Source organism: Macaca mulatta, chromosome 6, assembly GCF_049350105.2.
Source record: "Macaca mulatta isolate MMU2019108-1 chromosome 6, T2T-MMU8v2.0, whole genome shotgun sequence".
Classification (NCBI taxonomy): domain Eukaryota; kingdom Metazoa; phylum Chordata; class Mammalia; order Primates; family Cercopithecidae; genus Macaca; species Macaca mulatta.
This window is the reverse complement of record NC_133411.1, coordinates 121,675,586-121,701,869: the sequence shown is the minus strand read 5'-3', so window position 1 is coordinate 121,701,869 and position 26,284 is coordinate 121,675,586. Positions and strand designations below refer to the sequence as shown.

Sequence of the window (26,284 nt, the reverse complement as noted above, 5' to 3'; positions counted from 1 at the left end):
CCCAGGAAACGGCCTTGTTTACATTTTTAGATTTAATATAAGTGCAATCAATAACATTCTATCTTTGAGTTTAAAAATGCAAAATGCTCTAAGTGTTGGCTATCACCTACCATAAATTCACAATTTACATATTATATTACAAAATAACAATAAACTGGAGTGTACAAGGCAATGTTTACTATATGAAGAAAAGTTACCTCTCTTTCTCAAGTTCTTCTAAATATCCAGTACTTTCTCTGCTTCCATTTACAAACCCTCTTCTTGGAAATGAACCCATAGGAACAGGACTGCACTCTCCAGAACGGCTTGATACAGATCCTTCCCGGCTTCCATAAGAACGGAGGGACATTTTTGACCGTAGTTTTACTCCAGGGAAATTACTGCTATCTAAGTTAAGCTCTAAATAAAATAGAGACAAGTTTTTATACAACAATTGCTTTAAGTGGTCTAAAATATACTTAATGTTATTATATTATTTTAAAGTGAAATATTAGGTTTACATTTTAGCCACAAATATACATGACTGAAAAAATTATTTAGGACTTTCCCTGCAAAGTCCACTTGGGTCAGAGTAAAAATAAGGACTATGTTAAAGGAAAATTAGATAAAATATACTTCCTTAGACTTCCTCTAAATAATATTTTGGAATTCAAAAGTAATTTCCCTGTCTGGCTTCAATTATTATCAAGCACTTTCTCTGTTCTGACATTAGAATTTTCAAGCAACAAAATGAGAAAAATATCCTTTTAAAACTGCTCAAAACGACTTATCAACTTACATATGTGAACAGGTTAAAGTATTTCTATACTGAATGAAGAAGACAATACTTCTTCCAATGAGACAGTGGGCTCAAGTCTATGGCATATAGAATACTAAAGTTCTATTTAGTGACTGGCAGAATAGCAACAAGCTTTAAAAAGAGCTGAAAATTATTTAAGGAAGAGATTTAAAATAGTTAATTCAAAGCCAGTTAAATGTTTAACTGAAGAAATGACACACAAACACATTTTTTATTTATTTGTACTTTTAACAATTACATCCTGACGGTAAAGCTAATACACCAAGAAAACTGATACCAACACCCAAATCGAGAGAAGCTATACTTGGATCTACACATCTAAAGATGACAATTTGAGCTTAAAAAATTATTTTAAAACATCTTTTAAAAAATCTACCTTTAAGACGCTCTAATAAATCAATCTGTCCAGAAGAAGCCATAGCTTCATCTTCAATACTTCCTTGTAGTTGTTTAAGTACTTCCTGTTAAAAAGAATACAATATATTAACATGAAATTCTAAATAACTTCAAGACATGATTCTGTATTTCTTGACATTTAAGTACGCTGAGAAAAAAATTCAGAGCACTCTGAAAACATGCACCTTATATATATTACCTATTATTCATTATTAATAAATAAATCATGGCCAAATAATAATAGTGATATTTTGTGATAATGGTGAGTATGGGGAGTCTCCATGCACAGTATTACAAACACACGTAAGATACATTCATTATTTTTAACTTAAAAAAAAAACCAACAATGCGAATTATTCTCATTTTTAAGATAAAACAAGTGAGACCCAGAGACTTGCTCAAGTTACAAAAGCTACTTATGTGTTTAGAATCCATGTCTCTTAAGTGTGCACCAACACGACCATAAAAAACACCAAATTAACACAATCTATTTAACAACTTCAACATTCAAGCTTTTAATATACCACGTTTAAGTATATTCTGCTAGTACACTAATTTACAATTAGCATATATTCAAATAACTGTATGTTCACTCTTTCTTGACTTTTGATGCTTTTCTTCTTTCCCATGTAAACCCTTTCTTGATAATTTTTTCTCCAAGAATGTTAGAAACTTTCATTTTTCTACCAGTTTTTCTGCCATTACATTTGTGAACTTTGGCTCTTATTGCAGGCTACTTAATAATAATTTATATTATTTTCCATTTACTGAGGCATTCCATTCTAGCTCCTAGCATAGTTCTTTGGCCAATCAGGTTTCCCGAATGCAAGACAAAGTATTTGAACACTTGCAACTCTGTATCTAAATGGAGTGTTCCCCTATAAGAAAAGTAATCTGTAAACACATTAAAAGGAAAACCTATCAAAAAGTTAGTGAATGGAGCAAAGACAGTTTCACTGATTTATCTTGACAGTGACATTGTAAGCATTCATGGTGGCTCATGCCTGTAACCCCAACGCTCTGGGAGGCTAAGGCAGCAGGGTCACTTGAGTCCAGGAGTTTGAGACCAGCCTGGACAATAGAGCAAGACTGTCCCTAAAAAATTAAAAACAAAAAAAACAAAAAACAAACAAACAAAAAAACCTGTAAGTGGTGGCATAAGCCTGTAGTCCCAACTACTTGGGAAGCTGAGCCAGGAGGATCACTTGAGCCCAGAAGTTTGAGGCTGCAGTGAGCCACAGTCTCACCACTGCACTCCATCCTGGGTGACAGAGTAAGACCCCAGCTAAAAAACAAAAAGAAATCGCCCCCAAACCCTAGAACTTCCTATGTTAATAAATAGCCTTAGTATCTGACCTTCAAATAATAGGCCACGTTGGAGTCTGAAAGGCTTGGGTAAGTAGATGTGGGGGCATGAAGGTGACTGTATTATTTTCAAAATATTCCAGAGTGTTTTACATTTGTGGACTAGAAAACAAATTTGCACAGGGATAACTTCCTTTACTGAATGTGAGTACGCCCACCAAAATGTCGACTATAAACTTCAGGGCACCATCTCTTCCACTTAAGAACTTTCACTGGAGACTACTGTGATTTTTCCAGGATTTCAATTCTCTTTCTATCCACTGCTACTGTTTTAGTCCTTCAATAATCCTTTTAATCTTATCCCTATTTCTCAGGCTTCCAGTCTCACAATTCAACAACTACCCTTGAGCAGTTAATTTCCAATGACATGTCTCAAATCCTAACCTTACTTGCAAACTTCAGAATCACTTTTCCAACCAACTGATAGACGCTTTACATCTGTATGATAGGCACCATACATCTAAATGTCCAGAACTGAACTGGCGTTTTGTCCCAATAAAGCTTGTTCTTTGCCTTGTATTCTCTCAGTTAAATGGCATTAGCCTTCTCTTTCTCCTCCAGCGTAAATCCTTAGCACCTCCTCCTTCACATTCCCAGTTATGGAATTCCAGTGATTCTCCCTCTAATATCTCTCTTAGAGCTACCTCTTTCATATTCTTACTGTCACTATCTTGTTATTAACCCTACCTAAACTACGAAAATAATTTCCTAAGTGGCTCAATCTCGCACAGAGCTGTCAGAGCAATCTTTTTAAAGCACAGCTTTGATCAAGTCTCTAAGATTCTTCTCCAAAGCCTATAGTAGTGGTTCTCCAGCGTCACCATGGATCAGAATCACCTGAAGACCTTGTTAAAACATAGATTGTTGATTCAGTAAGCCTGGGGTAGAGGTTGAAAATCTGCATTTTGAACAAGTTTTCAGGGGATGTTGATGCTGAAAACAGAATCATTAAGATGTTAACAGTGTTATTTTATGGAGACTGAAATTATAAGCAATTTCTCTTTTACTTGTTGTGTCATACTTTTTAAACAATATGTATAACAAAAAATCCTACTTGTTTTTAGAAAAGTTACAAAGATTTAAAAGTTTAAAAATCATAATAAAAAATCCTTGGTACATCATTGGACATACATCTAATTTTTTCAAAACTAATGCTACATTAATAGTCTTTTAAAAAAGAAATAATAAAGAAAAAATAAAATATTTTAAAAAAATGAAAAAGCTATATAAATTCAGATGTCCAACAATAAGTATTAAATAGGCCATAGCATTTTTTAGCTGTACATACAATGGAACACTATGCAACTGTAAAATACATAATCTGATGTAAGATGACAATAAATTACACAGAAAAAAATTATGCTGCAAAATATGATGTCATCAAATGCAAGTTTGCATAAATGTATAGAAAAAAGAATATATATATACTATCAAAGGTTACTTTTACCTCTGGTGATGGGATTTAAATTTTTTTTAAAAAATAGGTGATTTTGATTATTTTTGTCCACATTTCCTAATTTAATAAAATAGTGAATACACTCAACTTGTAATAAAATTCTATTTTTAAAAATTTCTGTACACATTGCTAGAAATCTATTGATAGCTATAATCATACAGGTAAATAAGATTTAAGGTTAAACAATTTTTAAAAAGATTCTCAAAGCAGTCACCTTGGAAAGCTACTAATTTACTCCAATGATGTGTTACTTACATTATATCTGTAAGTGCTTTGAGTTATGAACTTCATCAACAAAATCTGTATATATTTACAGTCACATCCAGTTACTTTGCCTTAAGACGATATCATCCAATATGACCTACATTACTTACTAGTTTGCCATGAATAGTTTATGGCTATTCCACAATAAAAACTGACCTCAAGTAATTTTTTTCCTGTTTTATTGAGGCACAACATACATATGTAAAATACACTAATCCTAGATTTTCACACCCATGTAATCACTATCTAGGTGAAGATACAGAACATTTCTAGCACCCCAGAGGGTTCCCTCAAGTTCCTTTTATCAATTTTCATTTCCTAGAGGTAACCACTATTCTGGCTTTTTTATCAGAAGAGTTTGGCATCTTCTTGACCTTCATATAAATGGAATCATACAGTATATAAGACTCTGTGTCTCACGTTTTTTGTTCAACATAGTATCTGTGAAATCTGTCCATACTGTTGCCTTATCAGTTCATTATTTTTAAATGTTGTATAGTATGTAGTAGTCCACTGTATACAGCCCAATGTATCTATCCTTTCTCCTCTTTAATGGGGCATTTGGGCTGTTACCAGTCTGGAGGCTATTAATTTAAACATCAGTCATTTGAGTAGGAGTGAAATAGTCTTTGCATTTCCCTGATGACAAATGATGCTGAATCCCTTTTCATGGACTTATCTGCCATTTATCTTTCTTTCTGAATTTTCTTTTCAAGTCCCTGGGTCACATTTTAAAAACTGGATTGTCTTTTTGTTACTGGTTTGTGGGAATCATTTATATATTCTGAAGGAATTATTTATATATTCTGAACTGAGCTTTTGGTCAGATATATGTGTTGCAAGTATTTTCTCCTCCATCGCTTACTTTTTCATTTTCTTAATGAAGTCTTCTGAAAAGCATAGGTTTTTAATTTTGATGAAGTTTATCTTATACATTTTTATGTTTAGTATTTTGTGTGTCCTAAGAAATTTTGCCCACCCAAGGCCACATAGATAAGATTATCCTATGTTTTCTTCTAGAAGCACACTGAAGTCTTTTGATGAACAAAAGTTCTTAGTTTTAATGTCGTCTATCAAATTTATTTCTATTTATGGTGCTTTGGCATTCTGTTTAAGAAATCTTTGCCTACTCCCAGGATAGGAAGCTATTACCTATGTTTTCTTCTAGAAGCCACTGTTTTGTCTTTTTTGTTTGTTTTTACCATTTTTTTCCTCTGTGCTTCAGTTTGAATATTTTCTACTGATTTTTTTCAAGTTCACTAATTCTGTCTTCTCACTAGTTCACTAATTCACTGTTCAGCCTGCTGTTAAGCCCATCCAATGTTAATTTCAAATACATTTTTCAGTTCTAGACTATCCATTTGCTTCCTTTTAATTATAGACTCCAATTCTCTGTCAAAATTTTCTATCTGTTCATTCATTTTTTTTTCAAGACATTTATAATACTTATGTTAAAAAATCCTTGACTACTAACTGCAACATCTGGATCATTTGAATTTGCTCCTATTACCTATTTGTTCTCTTGATTATCAGTAATCTTCCAGTTTCTCTGCATTTCATATAATGTTTGACTATATGCCAACTGTGTATACAAGAAAAAAAGAGACTTTAGATGATTGACAGTATTTTCCCCTAGAGAGTTTGCCTTTTCCATTGTTGGGGTCTGATCTCCTCAATCCAATTAGCAACTAAAAATGGATTGGGACCCTCTGGGTGCAGTGGCTCACGCCTGTAATCCCAGCACTTTGGGAGGCTGAGGCGGGTGGATCACGAGGTCAGGAGATCAAGACCATCCTGGCTAACATGGTGAAACCCTGTCTCTACTAAAAATACAAAAAATTACCCAGGTGTGGTGGCAGGCGCCTGATGTCCCAGCTACTTGGGAGGCTGAGGCAGAAGAATGGCGTGAACCCAGAAGGCGGAGCTTGCAGTGAGCCAAGATTGCGCCACTGCACTCCAGACTGGGCGACAGAGTGAGACTCCATCTTGGAAAAAAAAAAAAAAAAGGAAAAAAATGGATTGGGACCTAGTTGCAATTTTAAGTTCACAACTGGTTTGGGTTTCCCAGTTCCTTGAGTGTGTCCCTCTATATTCAGATAGGAAATATGAAAGGTCTCCATCTCCTCAGCAGTTAACTTCTTATCCTATACAGTATCAAAATCTGATATTTATCTTGAATGGAAAACCAGATATACTAGGTAGGTCTTCCTCTAATAGGTCTTTCCTAAGCATTGCAGGAATATGGGATATTTCACTTTGCCTTTCCAGGTCAGCCTTATTCTCTGGTAGCACTTATCTCTCTAGCCTTAAATGTTCTATCTCTTGGAGGTTGTAAACTCAGGTCTTTAATCTCCTGCTCTACAAAATTCAAAATCTGGCAAATGACTTGAGGAGACCTGTGGTGCGAAAGTAACATGTCTCTCCTTCTAGAAGGACTTCGCCTGCTAACATTCTGCCTTTCTAGTCTATCCTAAGTCTCCTGTACTACAAGACTTGGCCAATATCACATGGTAAAAATGAGCCAAGTATTTAGAGCTCTTCTAAATGCTAATATCTCTACATCTGCCCTCATGTTTGTCGAGGCTGCCAACAATTTCATTTTCTTTTTCTTTCATACCTGCAGAAAGGCCTCAAGAGTTTCTTTCTCCCAGTGAAGTCCTTCTGCTTGTGCCAATGATGAATCTCAATCTGTACCCAGAATCAATATCCCCCGGGAAGAAAATTACCAGTAATCTCAGCTTATCTAGAAAGGGTTCTTTCCTCTTAGGAATTATAGTTAATACAGAGCTTGATGATTCCACAGTCCTCCAATGTCCTTAAAATTATGATTTTTGTATTTTATCCAGTGTTTTCTAGTTTTTGAGTGGGACATATTGCTTGGGGGCTGCATACTGCATACAACCTAGAAGAGGCCCTTAATTTTGAAGAGTTTTTAAAAGAAAATGGAACACAATTGCAAAGCAGTTCCAAAAAAAAAAAAAAGTTTCAAAAAGTTATCTGAGAAATAGCAGCTTTTAAATACATATGTAATTTTGAAGGAGAGAATATTCATTTGTATTTTAAAATTCTGGAAGCTCAGTTTGAAAAGATTAATTACATTATATAATCACATATAATATTGTCTTAAAAGAATTTTAACATTTTAGAAACATTAGAAACTTATTCATTAGGCTGGGCACAGTGGCTTACGTCTGTAATCCCAACACTTTGGGAGGCTGAGGCAGGTGGATCACGAGGTCAAGAAATTGAGACTATCCTGGCTAACATGGTGAAACCCCATCTCTACTAAAAATACAAAATTTAGCTGGGCGTGGTGGTGTGCACCTGTAGTCCCAGCTACTAGGGAGGCTGAGGCAGGAGATTAGCTTGAACCCGGGAGGCAGAGGTTGCAGAACGCCAAGATCGTGCCACTGCACTCCAGCCTGGTGACAGAGCATGACTCGGTCTCAAAAAAAAAAAAAAAAAAAGAAAAGAAAAAAGAAAGAAAATTATTCATTAGAGATGAAATGTGCTGTGGTTATACCAGTGATATTTATCTACGAGCAACGCTGTCATTTCAGAGAGGCTGCTACTTGACCCACTTATATTTATTTCAGTATATCATAGTTAAAGATGCTTTTCATTACCAGATACAAGTACACTTGATAATTACATCTTCAAAATACAGTCTGAAATGCTGATCTCGATTTTTATTTTTTCTTACTTTCTGAAAATGTGTACTTTACATGTATATTGTTTTACAGTTTATAGACCAATTTATAAATATTAAATTTTGTCAAACTACAACAAAGAGGTAAATGCTTGATTAATAATTTGCCTATAGATAATTCTTCCTACACCATGCCACCTTTCAGCTTTTTATCTCTATAATGCTATCTTTACCTTGTTACTATGCTCAGCATTTTAAAGTCAACTAAACAGCTCTAGGTAGGCTGGGCATGGTGGCTCATGCCTGTAATTCCAGTACTTTGAGAGGCCGAGGCGGGTGGATCACCTGAGGTCAGGAGTTTGAGACCAGCCAGGCCAACATGGTGAAACTCTGCCTCTACTAAAATACACAAATTAGCCGGGCATGGTGGCAGGCACCTGTAATCCCAGCTACTCCCGGGGCTGAGGCAGGAGAATCGCTTAAGCCCAGGAGGTGGAGGCTGCAGTGAGCTGAAATTGTGCCACTGCACTCTAGCCTGGGTGCCAAGAACGAAACTCCATCTAAAAAAAGTTGGGGGGAGGGCTCTAGCCCTGGAGTAAAAACTAAACCACACTACTTTTTTTAAGATTGGCTGCAATTCTGCATTTATCCGATTTCATATCATCTAAATTCCATGTAATCTCTATTTTATTTTCATTACAAAAAATTTCTTTTTTTTTTTTTTTTTTTGAGACGGAGTCTCGCTCTGTCACCCAGGCTGGAGTGCGGTGGCCGGATCTCAGCTCACTGCAAGCTCCGCCTCCCGGGTTCACGCCATTCTCCTGCCTCAGCCTCCCGAGTAGCTGGGACTACAGGCACCCGCCACCTCGCCCGGCTAGTTTTTTGTATTTTTTAGTAGAGACGGGGTTTCACCGTGTTAGCCAGGATGGTCTCGATCTCCTGACCTCGTGATCCGCCCGTCTCGGCCTCCCAAAGTGCTGGGATTACAGGCGTGAGCCACCGCGCCCGGCCTAAAAAATTTCAAACATATACCTATATGCGCAGAAAATTGTAACAAACCCCCATGTACCTTCATACCCCACATCAACAATTATCAATTCATGGTCAGTTGCGTCTCATCTACATCCATATCCACTTTCTCTATTTCTACCCCTCTGCACCAGACTTATTTTGAAAATCAAGCTCAGACATCATACAACTTCTTTGTAAATATTTCAATATGTATATTTAAACAAGGATTCTTTCTAAACACAAACACAATAATATCATTATACTTAAAAATAAATATTTCCTTAATACACAGTGTTCACATTTCCCTAACCCTTAAACACTTATTTTCCTGGCTGCTACAAAGACACATGTAATCAAATAGCAAAGCAGTGTCCTCTTTTGCCACTAGATGGTACTATTGCATAAATTTTAGACTTTAAGTAATCCGGTTGGAGGAGACACACTTTTTGCTGTTTTTTTGTTTTGTTTTGTTCTGTTGTTTTCTTTTTCTCAGACAGGGTCTGGCTCTTTTGCCCAGGCTGGAGTACAATCCTCACACCTCAGCCTTCCAAGTAACTGGGACCACAGATGTGCTCCACACCTGGCTAATTTTTGTATTTTTTTGTAGAAACAGAGTCTTGCCATGTTGCCCAGGCTGGACTCAAATTCCTGAGCTCAAACAATCCTCCTGCTTGGCCTCCAAAAGTACTAGGATTACAGGTGTGAGCCACGATGCCCAGCCTCCTTTTGCTTACTTTGGAGGTAAAGAGATTAATGACCAGGAAACGTGATTCGAGTTTATATAAGGTATTACAAAGTCTAGCAAGTGACTTTGGGGGAAATAACCACTGTGTTGGATTAATCTTAATCCACCGTAGGAAGTGCCAATGGTTTCAAAAGCGTCTACACAAAACAATATTCTAAGACAAAATAAACAGGTCATGGTTTATGCTGTTTCACAGCATAAAACCTTAAAAAGAGATATAATTTCATTATAGGGCTGCAATTGTTATGGTACCACATGTCCAATTCTAAGGAAATACGTTAATGGATTCACAAGATGTCTGTTGAAGTACATGCTGAGTAAAATAAATTTATGGTTGGTTTCAGGTATATCTGAAGTGCCACTATTCCTGATGTATGTAAGGTTGAGCATCCTAAATCCGAAAATTTGAAGTCTGAAATGCTCCAAAGTCTTGAGCTTTCTGAGCACCAACATGACACTCAAAGAAAATGCTCAATGGAGCATTTCAGATTTTAGATTTTTGAATTAGGGATGCTCACAAAGTGTAATACAAATATTTCAAAATCTGAAAAAATACAAAATTCAAAACACTTCTGGTCTGAAGCAATTTTGAATAAGAGATACTCAACTTGTGTTACACCACACATATAAATGATCAACTAGATATTCCACTATAGAAATTTGAGGGTGTGACTTCTACTGTCACTCTGAGAGACATTCCACTTCGGTGTGGCGATGGATCTAAGGGTAAGTTACACTGTCTTTCAAATATGAGTTTTGAATTTGCTCAAGGAATTAAACAGAAACTTTAAAAAAGAGATCTCAGAGTTCTATACTACAAAACAGACATGTACTATCTAAACAGGCGTGCCAGGAGGAGTTCTCTGCAAAATATACCATGCTAAAGTAGATGAAAGAATATTTTAATTCTGTATTTCAAAACTTTTAAAAATACATGCCTAATATAACAATTTGAAATGTAATGTGTTGATCAATGTTAAAATACCAAACTACTCTTTTTTAACCTGTTAGGCAACTAATGCAAGTCTTTTTAGGTCACCCATAGTTTGTGGAAAGAACAAAATGTTTGTTTATAGCCTACCTTATTTCCCAAGGGATTTGGAAGTAGGTATCTTGGATGTCTGTCATTGCTGGGGATAGTTTTTACCACACAAGAGGGTAATTAGAGTAGAAAAGATTGATAGAGGGATGGAAAGACAGAATAGGACACATGAGCAAAGGTTGAGCTGTGATGATACTGACTATAAAGGGTAAAAGAGAAGCAGAAACAGTTACCTCAGTGACACACACAAGTCTGGAGAATAAGGCAAACCTTGAAATGCACAGGAAAGAAACTAGGATAGAATAGGAAATTAGTAAGGATAAGAGTAGTGAGCAGACAGGAAGAACTGGGCCAGGAACTCAAATGTTAAAATAGCCAAGAGGCAAAAACAACAAAAAGCAGGAAGTTTTTTTTTTTTTTTTTTTAAATAAAGGAAGTAACTTTTTTTTTTTTTTTGAGAATGGGGTCTTGTTATATCGCCCAGGCAGGTCTCGAGCTCCTTGGCTCAAGCTATCCTCCTGCCTCTGCCTCACTAAGAGCTGGGATTACAGGCCTTAGCCACCACACACGGTGGAAGTAACATTTTTGTTGATGATGTCCAATTCTATGAAGTTATTAAATTCAGTCAGAAGAGAATCTGCCTAAGCAACTGGGAATTAAAACAGCTAAAGTTTAACCTCAATTATTTTGAAACTAGAACATTTTCCCCACTACACACTATTTTCTAACTTTTCTTGGAGGTTATCAGAACTTTTCAGTACTATTTGGCAAGCCAATTTTAGGGCCTGAAGATGCCATGGACATCATCTAGACTAGCGTGACGCCTATACTTGCCAAATAAGACAACTTAAGTCCTGAAGAATATACAGAGGTCATATATACCTCAGTTTGTGGCAAAGCCAGGTATAGAACCACGTACTGACTTTTAGTTCATGGCTCTTCCCAGTAGGGCATCCTGATTTTCTTGATCACCTATCATTGCAGCACTTACAGGGTCACAAGATCTGAGGGAGTTGGGGAGGAAGACTATACTTAATATTCAAGACATATTCTAAAATCATGAGGCTAGTTTCTATGAACTATGCAGAAAACTTTGCCTCAGTATAGTGATGCTATATTTGGTCTCTTCTCTTTAATCTTAAAAAGAGCTAAGAACTAACTAGCCATTGGAGTTATACACTTATTTTCATTATATGATTCACTGAATGAATTCAATGTATCTTATTTAAAAATATAAATGCTAACTTTTGCAAGAAAGAGTTTACATATTATTGCTTAAAATACACTTTTAAGTGTCTTACCCAAGTTTACAAGAGGGAATACTGAATAAAAATGGATAAACTACAATTAAAAGTCACAGTCTTGATACCTTCATATTGGATGCCTCAGTTTCCAGTTTTGTAAGATGATTGGAATTATCTTCTAGCTCTTGTCGAAGATTTGAGTTCTCCATCTTCAGTGCCTCAACTTGCTTTAACAACTGATCATATGAAGCTGCAGCCATCCTTGGCTACCCTTGGACCTATAAGGTTAAAAAGGATTTTGAAATTCACTACTAAAAAATTTAGTGGCTGCTCGTTTTTAAGAAAGGGGTAAAGGAAACAAAACTCTTAAGACGTTTAAGAAGAATTGTGTCAATATGCTAGTTTTTGGTCTCCAAACAATATTGTTCAAGTAGCAGCATCTTTCTAAGAGGATGAAACAGTGGAGTCTCAGTTTAAGACAAATGAAATTAAAATAGAAGAGAGAACTTCAGTTGTGCCTGAATACATGTGTCTTCTCACAGATGGATTAAACTTTCTATCAAGTAATACTTTCTTCAAGGTTTTAAAGATATTTTACCCATTCTTACAGGCAAAACTTAGGAAATATAATTATGATAAAAATTTATGTATATTAGTAATACTATTTTATTTCTGAATTTTATCTGATAGTCACAGAATTTTAGAGCCAGAATGGACTGAGATTACATATTCCATTTCACACTTTTCATTTGATAAAAGGCTAATCTTACACATCCTCCATAGTGAAACAGTTCTGAAGTTCTAAGATCGCATTAAAAGGCAATCATTTAACAAAATGGACATGAAGGAGAGCATTAAATGAAGACTTTAAGCCTTTTTGATAGGAAGATGGTAAATAAGAATTACTAACATAAAGTTCAATCACATTTATTCAAAAGGTTGACTATAATAGCCCATGCTATGGCATATGTGGTCTTGGGATCTGCTGTGCTCAAACTGAGGCCAAAAGACACCTAAAGAGAATGGATGACCTGAGAAGTACAGACTGTCAAAGAGAAATGAAGCAGAGTCTGGCAGTCATTATGACTGGGAAAGAAGAGGGGAGACAAAGAAGATACAGAAGATAGCCAGGTAATAAGAGGACCTTAGGAAGAATTATACAATGCTAGGAGTTATATTAAGATTAACCAAGTAAGATTCAGGAGATCCACATTCTCTCTTTAGTTTAGGTCAAATCATTTTGGAATAAATAAAATCCTGCCTATCTTAATTATTTAATAGCTAAAAAGTATTAAGCAGTTTGCACTTAAGCAATAAAGATCTTGACATTAAAAACATGCCTCTATAATATGAAATCCACTACATAGAATAAGGCAGACAGGCTGTAACACTGGCTAGTCATGACAGTATTGGAGTTCAGCAATTAGAAGACTCTACCAAAGGAAATCAAGGGACTTATCTTAGATCTAGTTAGTTCTACAATGGCTAGAATCAACAGTAAACCTGGTACAATCCAATGACATCTGAGGAGGAAGGGGAGTCCTGCGGGCGGGGATCACCTACAAAGTCTTTATGGTTGAAAAAAATTGAGTCTTGTGTGTTAATTTCAGGCCTGGTCATGATTTAATCTTTGCCCCTTCATTTTAATTCATTTCACAATTTGTAAATGAACATTCACAATCTGCTTTAACATAACTTACAGCGATATTATTAGGATTAATAACAAAAGGTAGGCTAAAAAATAAAAGTACTATGTAAATGTAAGTTATATTATGAAAATATACATGTAACATAACCTCTTCAGTAAGATATAGTGTTCACCTATAGTTAAGACACCTCCTCTGACCAATGGACAAGGGGTAAAGAAGTAATGCAGCCATAGGAGACATCTCAAAAATAAAGGAAAAATCCACAGGAGTGATCATTATTTTGTTTTACATCTTATTAATAAGCAGGTCTGAAAATACCCAGCACATTATAAACCATATGACAGAGGTAGGGATCTGACAGAATTTGAATAATGTGAGCCTTAAAATTTCTCATTTCAAATAAAATTAACAGGTAATTTTACATCAAAATAATAAAACAAAATAAGAGAAAAGGTAGTAACAGAGAAAAAAATGGACACACACAAGTTTATTGAGACACAGAAGTTATAACCTTACACAATCATGAAAAGAGCCAGATGCGCAAGATGAGCAGAGACTGCTAAAAGTACTCTTTATTACAGGAATAAAAAAATCGACTCTTCAGATGAAGAATTAAACCTTTAATCATCTTTTTTTCCCCCAACTCCAGAATCCCAATCATTAAAGTTTTTTCTGCTCTAGAAATTATCTAATTTTATGGAAAAAATAAGATGTTTCATGGAAGAATACCCAAACTTATATTGTTTTAGGATGCTGCAGCCATCCCTCCCTAATCCAAAACTTGTGAAGTCATACAAAATTTGTGAAGTTGTAAATTTACTTTGGAATGTCTTTTTTTTTTCAATTACAAGAATTGCATACCAAATACATCTTTAAAACTTTTTTTTAAAATTTGAAACTTGTGTGATCACATTATAGCTGCCACACACCATGAAATGGGGAAAACCTCCCAATCTTTCACTTTATTGAGAGCATGCAAACCTCTCAATTTGTTTTTCTGCAGTTAAGATGACCACTAAAGACACTGCTCCACCTTGTAAGTGTCAGGTAGGGGAGAAGAAAGCACAAGGACTATTATCTAGACTTTTATTCAAATGTTCATTAGAAAACAAATTTACAAGTATTGTGAGAAATAAAAGCAAGGAAGCAAAAAATTTCGGGCTGGCGAAAGATAATCAGAATTAAATGTGGAGGATTATTATTTTCAGAAGTTCGAGATAACTTCTTTTTTACATCAATGGAGCTGCTTTTATTATTTTGTTTTCATGGAAAAACAAAGATATATTTTCCAGCATTTTAGATGAAATGAAATAAGAAGAAAATATGAGTAAGAAGGCAGGAAAGCAAAAGAATCATAAAAGACGACTCTGCTCAACCCTATGCAAACAAATCTGAACACCCGAAATAGATAATTTACTAGAAGATATAATCTATCAAAACTGATCCCAAAAGAGATGAAAAATCTATTATAATTTACCATGAAAAAGTCACTATTGGAAAATCAATTATATCATTTAACATAATAGATCTACATGGGAAAAAATCGTATGTTCATGCCAAAGATGATGAAAAGACATTTTACAAATTCAATACCCATTCTTGTTGAAAATACTGAATAAAAAAGAACATTTCTTTAACATGATCTATCAGCCCCAAGGCTAACAGTATACTTAATGTGGAAACACTGGATATACTCTTACAGTCAGGGTACCATTCTATTAGTCACAATAGTCAACACAAATTAATGAATAAAATTAGAAAAAAATTAGAAAGGGAACATTATTCACAGACCACATAACTATATACCTGGAATATACAAAAGCATCAATGAAATATTATAATAATAATGTAATTTGGTAATATAGTATAGTACCAAATATACAGAAATCATTCCTTTATAGGGGAGAGAAACCAGACAGAAGATAAATGAAAGAAAAGATCCCATTTACAATAAAAAATGAAAATATCTGGGCATAAACTGCACAAAAAGAGTCCAAAACATATACGAGAAAGATAGAAAAGTAGATTTCAACAAATGGAAAGGCATATCTTATTCTGGTATACCAAGATTCAGCAACATAAAGATGCCATTTCTCCCTAAGCTAATTTATAAATTTTACAGTCCCAACAAAAACCCTATATAAAGTTTTTATTTCCTGCAGCTAGCTATTAAAAAAAATAGAAAATATTAAAGAGCAGGCAGTAAACTACATATTAAAATAATGTACAAAGCCTTTATAATTAAAACCATATATATATGTAGTTAACTATATTGTACCAATAGATCAGTTTTTTTGTTTTGATAATTGTAGTAGGGATATATAAGATGTTAATCATCTGGGGAATCTGTAAAAGGTATATAGAAACACTCTGTACTATTTTTCCAACTTTTCTGTAAGTACAGTTATTTAAAATTAAAAGTTTTTTAAAAAGCTACAATACCGGTACATGAATAGACCAACCACGAGAACACAATGTTTAAAATCCAGAAGTAAATATATATAAATTCAGTATATAAAAGCAGTATCTCAATATTCATAAAAAGATGGAATTTAAAGTGGTGCTGGGAAATGGGACAGCCATGAAGAAAAAGTAAAAACTGCATTTTTACTCATAAAACACACTAGGATAACCTGCAAAAAGGAACAGAGATTTAAATGTTTGAAAAACATTTCATTGCTTATGAGAGCAGACTTTTATTTTTTTAAGTAAAGATATTTAAATGGCATATATCCTCTTCAAAGGATGGTATGGAACATTTTAATTTTAATTTAATGGGTGTAAGACACACAGAGGGCCAAGTAGAGTTCTCTAAAGTAATGATGTCCGTTACTAGACTAGGAGTAATAAAGGAGATTCTTAGGGTACCTTCAAACAAATGGGAAAATTTCTATTTGCTATAAAAGCACAACTGCGTTAAAATAGTGCACATCTCTACAGTGAAATACTACACCGGTATTAAGAAGAATGAGGCTGATGTAAAAATGAAGTTGATGAAAAACAAAACAAACGTAAAAAACAAGCAAAAGCCCATCTCCCCCCGCAACCCAAAAAAAAAAAAAAAAAAAAAAAGAATGCTGATCACTAATGTCTCATGTGGTCCCTACTGCTCCAGTAAAAATAAAGGAGTGCAAAAGGATAAAAAATATCACTTAAAGAACATTCAAAAATACAGTCACTGCTTATAGAATCAAGGTATAGTGTCTGGTGGTAAGTCTTCCTTTTTATTACATACCCTTTGAAAAGTTTGAAAAGCAAAGCATTGGCCAGGTGGTGGTGGCTCACGCTTGTAATCCCAGCACTTTGGGAGGCTGAGGTGGGTGGATCACTTGAGGTCAGGAGTTCAAGACCAGTCTGTCCAACATGGTGAAACCCCATGTTGGTTTCACCCCATTTTGTCTCTACTAAAAATACAAAAAATTAGCCAGGTGTGGTGGCATATGCCTGTAATCCCAGCTACCCGGGAGGCTGAGGTGGGAGACTAGCTTGAACCCAGGAGGTGGAGGATGCAGTGAGCCGAGACTGTGCCACTGCACTCCAGTCAGGGAGACAGAGCAAGACTCCATCTCAAAAAAAAAAAACAAAAAAAAAAAAACAAAAAAAAACAAGAAAACCCTCTAAAATGAACCAAAATAAAAAAGAAAAGAAAAAGTTGGATTTAAAAAAAACAAAAACAAAAAAACTAAATATGATTAGAGAGAGAAAAAAGAAAACAACCTCCAAACATACTAAAACAAAGATTCTAGGGAGGGGAAATTGATTCAAGAAGCAGCAGAAAAACCTTAATAGTTCTACAACTATTAAAAAATTGGACAAGGTCCGGTGGCTCACGCCTGTAATCCCCAGCAATTTAGGAGGCCAAGGAGGGTGGATCACAAGGTCAGAAGATAGAGACCATCCTGGCCAACATGGTGAAATCCTGTCTCTACTAAAAACACAAAAATTAGCTAGGCGTGGTGGCGTGAGCCTGTAGTCCCAGCTACTCAGGAGGCTGAGGCAGGAGAATGCCGTGAACCCGGGAGGTGGAGGTTGTTGCAGTGAGCCAAGATCGCGCCACTGCACTCCAGCCTGGGTGACAGAGTAAGACTCCATCTCAAAAAAAAAAAAAAAAAAAAAATTGGAGCAGTAAGTATTAATATCTTTGCCCTCCTCCTCCAAATCCTTCAAAACACCATATCTGAATGGTTTTGCAAACACCTTCTACCAAACTTTTAAGGAACAAATCATTCTGATCTTACACAATGCTTCCAAGGATGGAAGAATAGGAAATATTTTCCAATGCATTCCATGAAGCCAATCTAACCATGACATAAAGGTCAAAGATTGTGTGAAAAAGAATAATTATAGGCTAATATTTACAAATATTGATTCAAAAAATCTAAACGAAATTATCAGGAAGCAGAATACAATAGCACACAGTAAAGAAACTACAGCAGAATGAAGCTGAGTTTATTCCAGAAATGCGAGTAGAGTGCAATATAAGATCATTTATGTGTGTCACTTGCTACATGAAAATACTAAAGAAAAACCATCTCAAAGAAAAAACTTTCTATAAAAACCTGGAAATAGGAGGGAAACTGTCAAAGCTAAAGTAAACTTCATTCTTTTTTTCTGAGACAGGGTTTTGCTCTGTCACCTAGGCTTACTGCAGCCTTGACCTCCCTAGCTCAAGTAACCCTCCTGCTTCATGAAGCCTCTAGAGTAACTGGGACTATGGACACAAGCCAACATGCCCAGCTAATTTTGTAAACTTCATTCTTTTTTAGTATGTTTGTTTTAATAGATGGAGTCTTGCTCTGTTGCCCAGGCTGGAGTGCCAGTGGCACGATCTGGGCTCACTGCAACCTCCCAGGTTCAAGCAATTCTCAGCCTCAGCCTCTCGAGTAGCTGGGATTACAGAGATGGGGTTTTACCTTGTTGGCCAGGCTGGTCTCAAACTCCTGACCTCAAGTGATCTGCCTGCCTCCACCTCCCAAACTGCTGGGATTACAGGCGCTCCACACCCAGCCGTAAACTTCATTCTTAATAGTGAAATGTTACAGACATTCTCTTTAAAATCAGGAATAAGATGTCTACTATCCACACTTTCAGTCAACGTAATCCTGGAAGTCCTAATTCACACAGTAAAATTTAAAAAAGAGAAAGTGTAATGATTGGAAAGAAACAAAATAGAAAAATCTTAGAAATATAAAAATTTTATGCTTGCCAGATACAAAATCAGTAATACACAAAAAAGTTTTAAATTCCAAGCAGAATTCACCTCACCCATTTTAATTCTTTTCTCTTTAACAACCATTTTCTATTTCTCTTTCTCTTCCCTACTAAGGCCCCATTAGGTGGTGATATTCAGTCTTCTGTCTGTTGCATTCTTTCCCCACTCTTTCCTTTGCTTACATTCTGTAAATAGCTACATAACACTGGCTAGACCTATCCATGCCCATACCAAGTGTGGGCAGGTCTCAAGACGCCCATCCCAATTACCAGGAGCAGGGGTTGGCAAGCATTTACTGTAAGGGCCAGATAATAAATATTATAAGTCTTTGTGGGTCATATGATTTCTGTTGCAACTACTTGACTTTGTAGCTGTAGCACAAAAGCAGCCCCAAACACATAATTAGATGGGCATGCCCGTGCTCTAATAAAACTTAATTTACAAAAACTGGTGGTTAAAGCATAATTTCCCAATTTGGGTTTTCAAACACCCCAAGGTAACCCAAATAATTTCAAAGGCCATTAAGAAATTCCTAATACTAAAATTAGTATTTTACTTTTAAATACTAAATTTCCAACCTGCCATGTTGGAAAGAACAGAGAACTAGGAAGTCTTAGAATCCCTGATTTTTTTTTTTCAGCAATCAATTTTAATTCCCACAATTTCTTCATCTTCCAGAAATTTGTTACAATGTCAATTTGAATGTCTCTTACTCTTTATGGCATTGTAAGCTCACATCTTTATTTTGTTTTTACTATCACTTTAATGGGGTCTTATGCGAAAGAGGTGATAAATTTGGGAGATTAATTCACTAGCTTGAATAAGAAATTTTACTTTATATTTAGATCTTTAATTCATAAGGCATTTTTATTGTTGTGTATGGCATGAGTGTAGTGGTCTAACTTTATTGTGTTTCGTATGGATAACTGAAAGTAGTAATAAATAGTGCAACTACATCAGCACTATTAAACAAACCATTTCTTTTCCACTGAATGGAAATGTATCTCTTATATGCTCAATTCTCATACATACTTAGAACTGTAACTGTATTATATTTATATTAATTTCAGACAGGCTCACATTTCCATACTAAGTCTTACTACATCTCATGAATAATTCAGGCTCTGCAATCAAATTTCCCAGGGTTTTTCCCCCTCAAGAAAAAGGTCCTATGCCTCTATACATTTCATATCAAATATATCCCTGGGCTTTTGGCTATTTGAGTTGCTGTGAATGACCACCACCACCCCACACCAAATACTGCTAATGGTCAGGCGTGGTAGCTCATGCCTGTAATCCCAGCACTTTGGAAGGCTGGGGCCGGAGGATCACTTGAGTGAGACCAGCTTGGGTAACGTAGTGTGACACCATCTCTTAATAAAAGAAATAAAGAAAAACAAATATTGTTACTACATATAAAAGCTACTAATTCTATTTAACCCATAATACTTGTGTGGCCACCTTATCAGATGATTCTATGAATTCTAATAGGATTTCCAGTGGATTTTCTGGGTATGCAATCATATAATCTGTAAGTGATACTTGTGACTCTTCTTTCCTGCATTTATACCTCACCTCTTTTTCACATTTTATTGTTAGCTTGAAACTTTAAAATGTCACCTAAACTATTTTATTCTCAATTTTAATAAGAATGGCATATTATTTCACTATTTGATATTCTTACTCTTAGATTTCAGTAAATTTTTTAACATGTTTAGGCATTTTCCCTTGAGTTTAAAGTTTTTATTAGTAGTAGCTGCTGAACATAAATAGTACTTTTTTGTATAATCAAATCGTTTTTCTTTTAATTTCTTGATGCAGTTATAAGATTTTTGAATGTTGACCTATCCTCCATTCCTGAAATAAACCCCACTTGTTCATGTTTTATTCTTTAATGAGCCTGTTGATTTCTTCATATTTCACTTAGAATTTTTAAAGAGAAAACATATAGTTTTAAATTTTTATAGTATTTTGAAATAAGGTTTTGAATTAAGCTTACACTAGTTTGCAAAATGAACTGATAGATGTCTCATCTTTTTACATGGTCTGGAATAGTTTGAATAGTATCTATCCTTTGAAAGTCAGCTAGAATTCAAATCAGAAGGTGCCTTTTTTCTTATCAAAGTGATGGATACTCAAAAGAGGTGCCATTTTAGAGCTAAGATTTTTTAAAAGTATTTTAAAGTTTCTTCTGAGGTTTAGTCTTTTCATGCTTTCTCCACCTTGTATTAATTTTATTCATTAATAGTTCACTAGTAAACTATTTCCTCTAGTTTTACAAATGTATTGTCGGAGTTGTACATATTCTCTCATTTAAAAATTCTTTATCTGAAGGTATCTTTTCTCATTGGTGTTCTGTTTGTCTTTTATTCCTTTAAACTTTCTAGGGTTTCATTTATTTTATTGGTGTTTACCAAAACAAACAAAAACATCAACATATCCTTTCCACTACTTTATTTTCTATTTTATCAATTTCTTTATCTTTACTAATTATATCCTCTTATTTTCCATTGGCTTACTTAGTTATTTAAAGTGAAAGGCTGGCGTGGTGGCTCATGCCTGTAATCCCAACACTTTGGGAGGCAGGTCAGGAGCTTGAGACCAGCTTGTCCAACATGGTGAAATCCTGTCTCTACTAACAATACAAAAATTAGCTGGGTGTGGTGGCATATGCCTGTAGTCCCAGCTATGGGGTGGTGGGGGTGTCACTGAGACAGGAGAATCGCTTGAGGTGGAGGTTGCCGTGAGCCAAGATTGTGCCACTGCACTCCAGTCTGGGCGACAGAGTGAGACTTCATCTCAAAAAAATAATAATAATAATAAAGTGAATATTAATTCATTTATTTCCTCACTTAAACATTCACTTATTCGTTTCTTCCTTAATAATATAAATTTTAAGGACATCAGTTTTTCTCTTAGTACAGCCTTATCTACATTCCACAGGTTTTAGTATGAAGAGTTCTTCTCTTTATTTCTAGATAACTCATAACTTCCATCTTGATTTCCTCTTTGATCTAGGGGATACTTCAAAGATTCATCTCGATTGCTAGGTATATAAGGCTTTTTGAGTCATCTTTTTATTGTCATTGATATATTGTTTATTAGATTAATGGAAGACTATTGCTTATAAAATTGTTACCATTTGAAAATTTTTAAAGGTTTGTCTTGTAGTCAAGAACATGACTAATTTTCATAGATATTGTACTAAAAAGTTTTTAAAAGGAAAAGTATATGAAGTTCTATAACTCTTTACTGACTATAGCATATTATTTAAATCCTATATATATATAAATTACAAATCCTTTGTTTGTAATTTTTCATGTATTTGATATGTGAAATTCAGAAAGTCTGATATTTATTTAGTACTTACAATATCCGATGTACTATAAATGCTTTCTATATATTAACTCATTTAATCCTCACAACCACCTATGAGGTAGTGTTACGCATTTCTGAGTTAAGAAAAATGGAACTTCAAAACAGTAGATAACTTTCCTAAGAACACAGATCAAGAGGCTATGCCAGAATTCAAATCTGTATTTGTTTTTAATGCTCATGCTCTTAAAGACTGTATAACTTCGGTCCAGTGTTCACAATCTATTATATCTGATAACAGTCTACCTTCCAAACTTAATGCCTATTAAGTTCCAAGATAACCTTCCTCAAGTAAGTCTCTCCTCACTTTTCTCTACAAACTCTTTCTTACCTTTGCATTTTTGTTTATAACTCTTCCCCTTTCTGAATACCACATCCTTTTTTCCTCTGCTCTTATAAGATATCCTCATCCTTTAAGGCCCAGCTCAGTTGCTTACACAAAACCTTCCTGACATCTCTGGCCAATAATGAATCTTCCTGCTAACTGAACAGTAAATACTATACGATTTGGCCTAACTGTTCTCTAATTATTCCATTTTACCTTGGGGTGTTTTGTCTTCCCAGCTGGAGCATAAACATCTTGAAGACAAGGTCTATATCTAATACTTAGCTTTTGTAATTCCCAAAATGCTTTACTCAGCGATAGCCACATAAAAGACAAATATACATGTAAGAAGGAACAGAAAGGGTGCATTATCAGCCACAGAGGGCAGACAACAGAAAGAGAGGGCACAAATTCAGAGAATGTCTAAGATGACTTTTCCATTAAAAGAGTAAAACAATACACCTTGTTATTCACAATGTACCATATTTAGGTATCTTATTATTCACAAGGTACCAAGTATTAAGGGAGTGTTACGGGTTGAACTGTGTTTCATAAAAAGGTATGTTATAGGTGTGAGCACAGTGGCTCACACCTGTAATCCCGGCACTCTGGGAAGCTGAGGTGGGAGGATCACTGGTAGACAGGAGGTCGAGACCAGCCTGTGCAATATAGTGAGACCCTGTCCTTAAGAAAAAAAATTAAAAATTAGCCAGCTGTGGAAGCACATGTTTGTAATCCTAGCTACTTCGGAGGCTGAGTTGGGAGGACTGCTTGAGCCCAGAAGCTACTCTAGGCTGGCAACAGAGGGGAAAAAAAAAAAAAAAACCCCCAAACAATGTTACATCAAATATGACCTTATTTGGGGACAGAGTCTTCATAAATGGATCAAGTTTGAGATGAGGTCATACTGGATTAGAGTGGGCCCTAAATTCAATGACTGGTAAGACAATGACAGATCAAGTTTCAATAGAGTGCCCATAGAAATGGTGTTACAACAAGTCTAGGCCGGGCGCGGTGGCTCAAGCCTGTAATCCCAGCACTTTGGGAGGCCGAGACGGGCGGATCACGAGGTCAGGAGATCGAGACCACCCTGGCTAACCCGGTGAAACCCCGTCTTTACTAAAAAGTACAAAAAAAAAAACTAGCTGGGCGAGGTGGCGGGCGCCTGTAGTCCCAGCTACTCGGCAGGCTGAGGCAGGAGAATGGCTTAAACCGGGGAGGCGGAGCTTGCAGTGAGCTGAGATCTGGCCACTGCACTCCAGCCTGGGCGACAGAGCGAGACTCCGTCTCAAAAAAAAAAAAAAGAAATGGTGTTACAACAAGTCTAAAAGACACAAAGAGAAATTTAATAAGGCCATGTTGCTTTAATGTTTCTCAGTTTCTATTACAGACTATGTCAGAAGTAGCTGATACATCGATATAAATTAAGTGATGATAAAACCAAGAACCTAATTAACAATGAATATCTGCTTACAAGATAATTCAGCAACCTTGTAAGAAGACCATGTGAAGAAACAGGGACACAGAGACACACAGGGAGAATGCCATGTGATAATAGACGCAGAGATTGGAGTGAGGAAGCTTCAAGCCAAGGAATACCAAGGATTTCAGGCAACCATTAAAAGTTAGGAAAGAGACAGAACTGATTCTCCCTCATCAGAAGGAACTAACCTTCCCAACCCATTGATTTCAGACTTCCAGCTTCCAGAAGTGTAAGAAAATACATTTCTATTCTTTTAAGTTATCAGTCAGTGGTACTTTGTTACAGTGGCTCTGGGAAAATAATATAGGGAGAAAAGTAAGTTGACAAGTTCCTTGTTCTCAGGTAGCTTATTATCTAGCAAAGGGGGGACTATTCAAGAGAATGAGTAAATAGGATCAGTATACAAATAGATTTTTGTGTCCCACTTCACACTGTCTTGGCTGCAGCAATCGGCTTACTGCAGATGGAAACGAAAGGCACATCAGGGGCACGAGGTATCCTTTGTTTTCTGTCCTAGGGAATCTCTGACACCTCACTGTGTTCCCAACATTAATGCATGTACAACCAATAAAAGACTAAACACTTAATGGGGCAATTATTGACCAAAGGGGAACAGGAGCTAGTATACAAATCTTACCCTTGGGTGGACAATTCAGAGTTACATTCTATATGGTCCCTCAGAAAGTCCTGGCAGGTCAAACCACAACTGTCCAAAGTGATGACCAACTTGAGAACATGTTTCTACTAGCTGCCCTTCTTTCTCTGTCTCACTCTTTTCAGGTCTATACTTCTATATCCCCTAGATGACTTCCCAAAGTATTTCACAAAAGGCCTGGCCTCAGGACTCTGACAAGGGACCCAGGCTAAGATGAAATCACCTAGAATTCAAGGCCAAATTTGGGTTGAAAAGCACTGACAGAGAATGCTACAAAAGTCATACCTTGCTGAGAAAACTGAGGAAAGGGTTCAAAAAGTAAAAGCCATTTTAGAAGGGAACTTAAGAGATGGCATGATTATAACAAACATAAGTATGAGGACAGTATTCCAGGAGAAGGAAAAGAACGATCAAAGGTCAGAGGTTGGAAAAATGATATATATATTTGGGGAAAGAGATAGTCATCTAATTTAGCTGAAATACAGTGCAAAGGAATCAGGGAACAACAGAAGGAGGTACAATGTATAAATATGGAATGGAACAACATCAAGCTTTAGTGACTTCACAGTGTAAGGAAGCTGAAGTTTCAACAGAGCGCCCACGGAAATGGTGTTTTAACAAGTCTACAAGGTACAAAGAGAAATTTAATAAGGCCGTGTTGCTTTAACATTTCTATTACAGACTATGTCAGAAGTAGCTGATACACTGATATACATTAAGTGATGATAAAATCAAGCATCTAATTGAACAATGAGTATCTGCTTACCATCTTGGTGATCATTATATATTACACTATAAACAAACTTGGTAAATGAAAATCTGAATTTACCAAAAGGAAGTAACACTCATTCGCAAAAGTAAAAATAACTAAAAAAATCCTTCAGCTTAAAAAAATGGAGAACAGATGAGTATGCCTGTGTATGGCCCCACAAAGATGACCAAATCCTAGTTCCCAAAACTTATGAATGTGTTACCTTATGTGGCTAAAGGAACTTTGCAGATGTGATTAAGTTAAGGATCTTGAAGCAGGATTTCCTGGATTATCTGGGTGGACCCAATGTAATCACAAAGGTTCTTTTAAGAAGGAGGCAGAAGGGTCAGAGAAGAATATGTGACAAGAGCAGCAGAGGGTCAGATTCAGAGAGAGATTTAGAAAGCTGCTGGCACTGAAGATGGAGAAACAGGCCATGAGACAAGGAATGCCAAGAACCTGAAGAAAAGCAAGAAAACTGATTCTTCCATAGAATCTCTGGAGGAAATGCAAAGCCACTGATATCATGATTTCGGTCCAGTAAAAACCGTGTCTGATCTCCAGGACTGCAAGATAATCCATCTGTGTTGTCTTAAACCACTAAATTTGTGTTAATTTGTTACATCTGAAATAGGAAACAATGCCCTATAATCCAGAGATCCCTCTATCAGAGATAAATCCAATGAAACTGTTTCACTGGTCAATGTAATGATCTTAAAATACATCACAAATTCTTTCACCCTACTCCTTTAAGAGGTGGATTCTAATTCCTCCCTTGGGTAGGCTGGACTTAGTGATGCACTTCTAATAAAGAAAATACAGCAGAAGCGATGGTGTGTGGCTTCTGAGTCTAGGTCATAAAT

At 35.8% G+C, this 26,284-nt stretch overlaps 1 protein-coding gene across 15 annotated transcripts in view; it reads right to left on the bottom strand.

Moving 5' to 3' along the window:
- The window catches only part of APC (APC regulator of WNT signaling pathway), a 142,511-nt gene that overhangs the window by 80,158 nt on the left and 36,069 nt on the right, over positions 1-26,284 (bottom strand). For 8 of the 15 annotated variants that reach the window (XM_015140575.3, XM_028849654.2, XM_078005103.1 and 5 more), the window contains exons 2-4: positions 12,097-12,249; positions 1,176-1,260; positions 198-399 (exon numbers count right to left, since the gene is read on the bottom strand). In XM_015140575.3, coding sequence (XP_014996061.3) covers positions 198-399; positions 1,176-1,260; positions 12,097-12,231 — 422 coding nt within the window. In that variant the 5' untranslated portion in view covers positions 12,232-12,249. The remainder of the gene's footprint in view (positions 1-197; positions 400-1,175; positions 1,261-12,096; positions 12,250-26,284) is intronic. The other 7 variants (XM_015140573.3, XM_015140577.3, XM_015140581.3 and 4 more) reach the window with 1 other exon arrangement.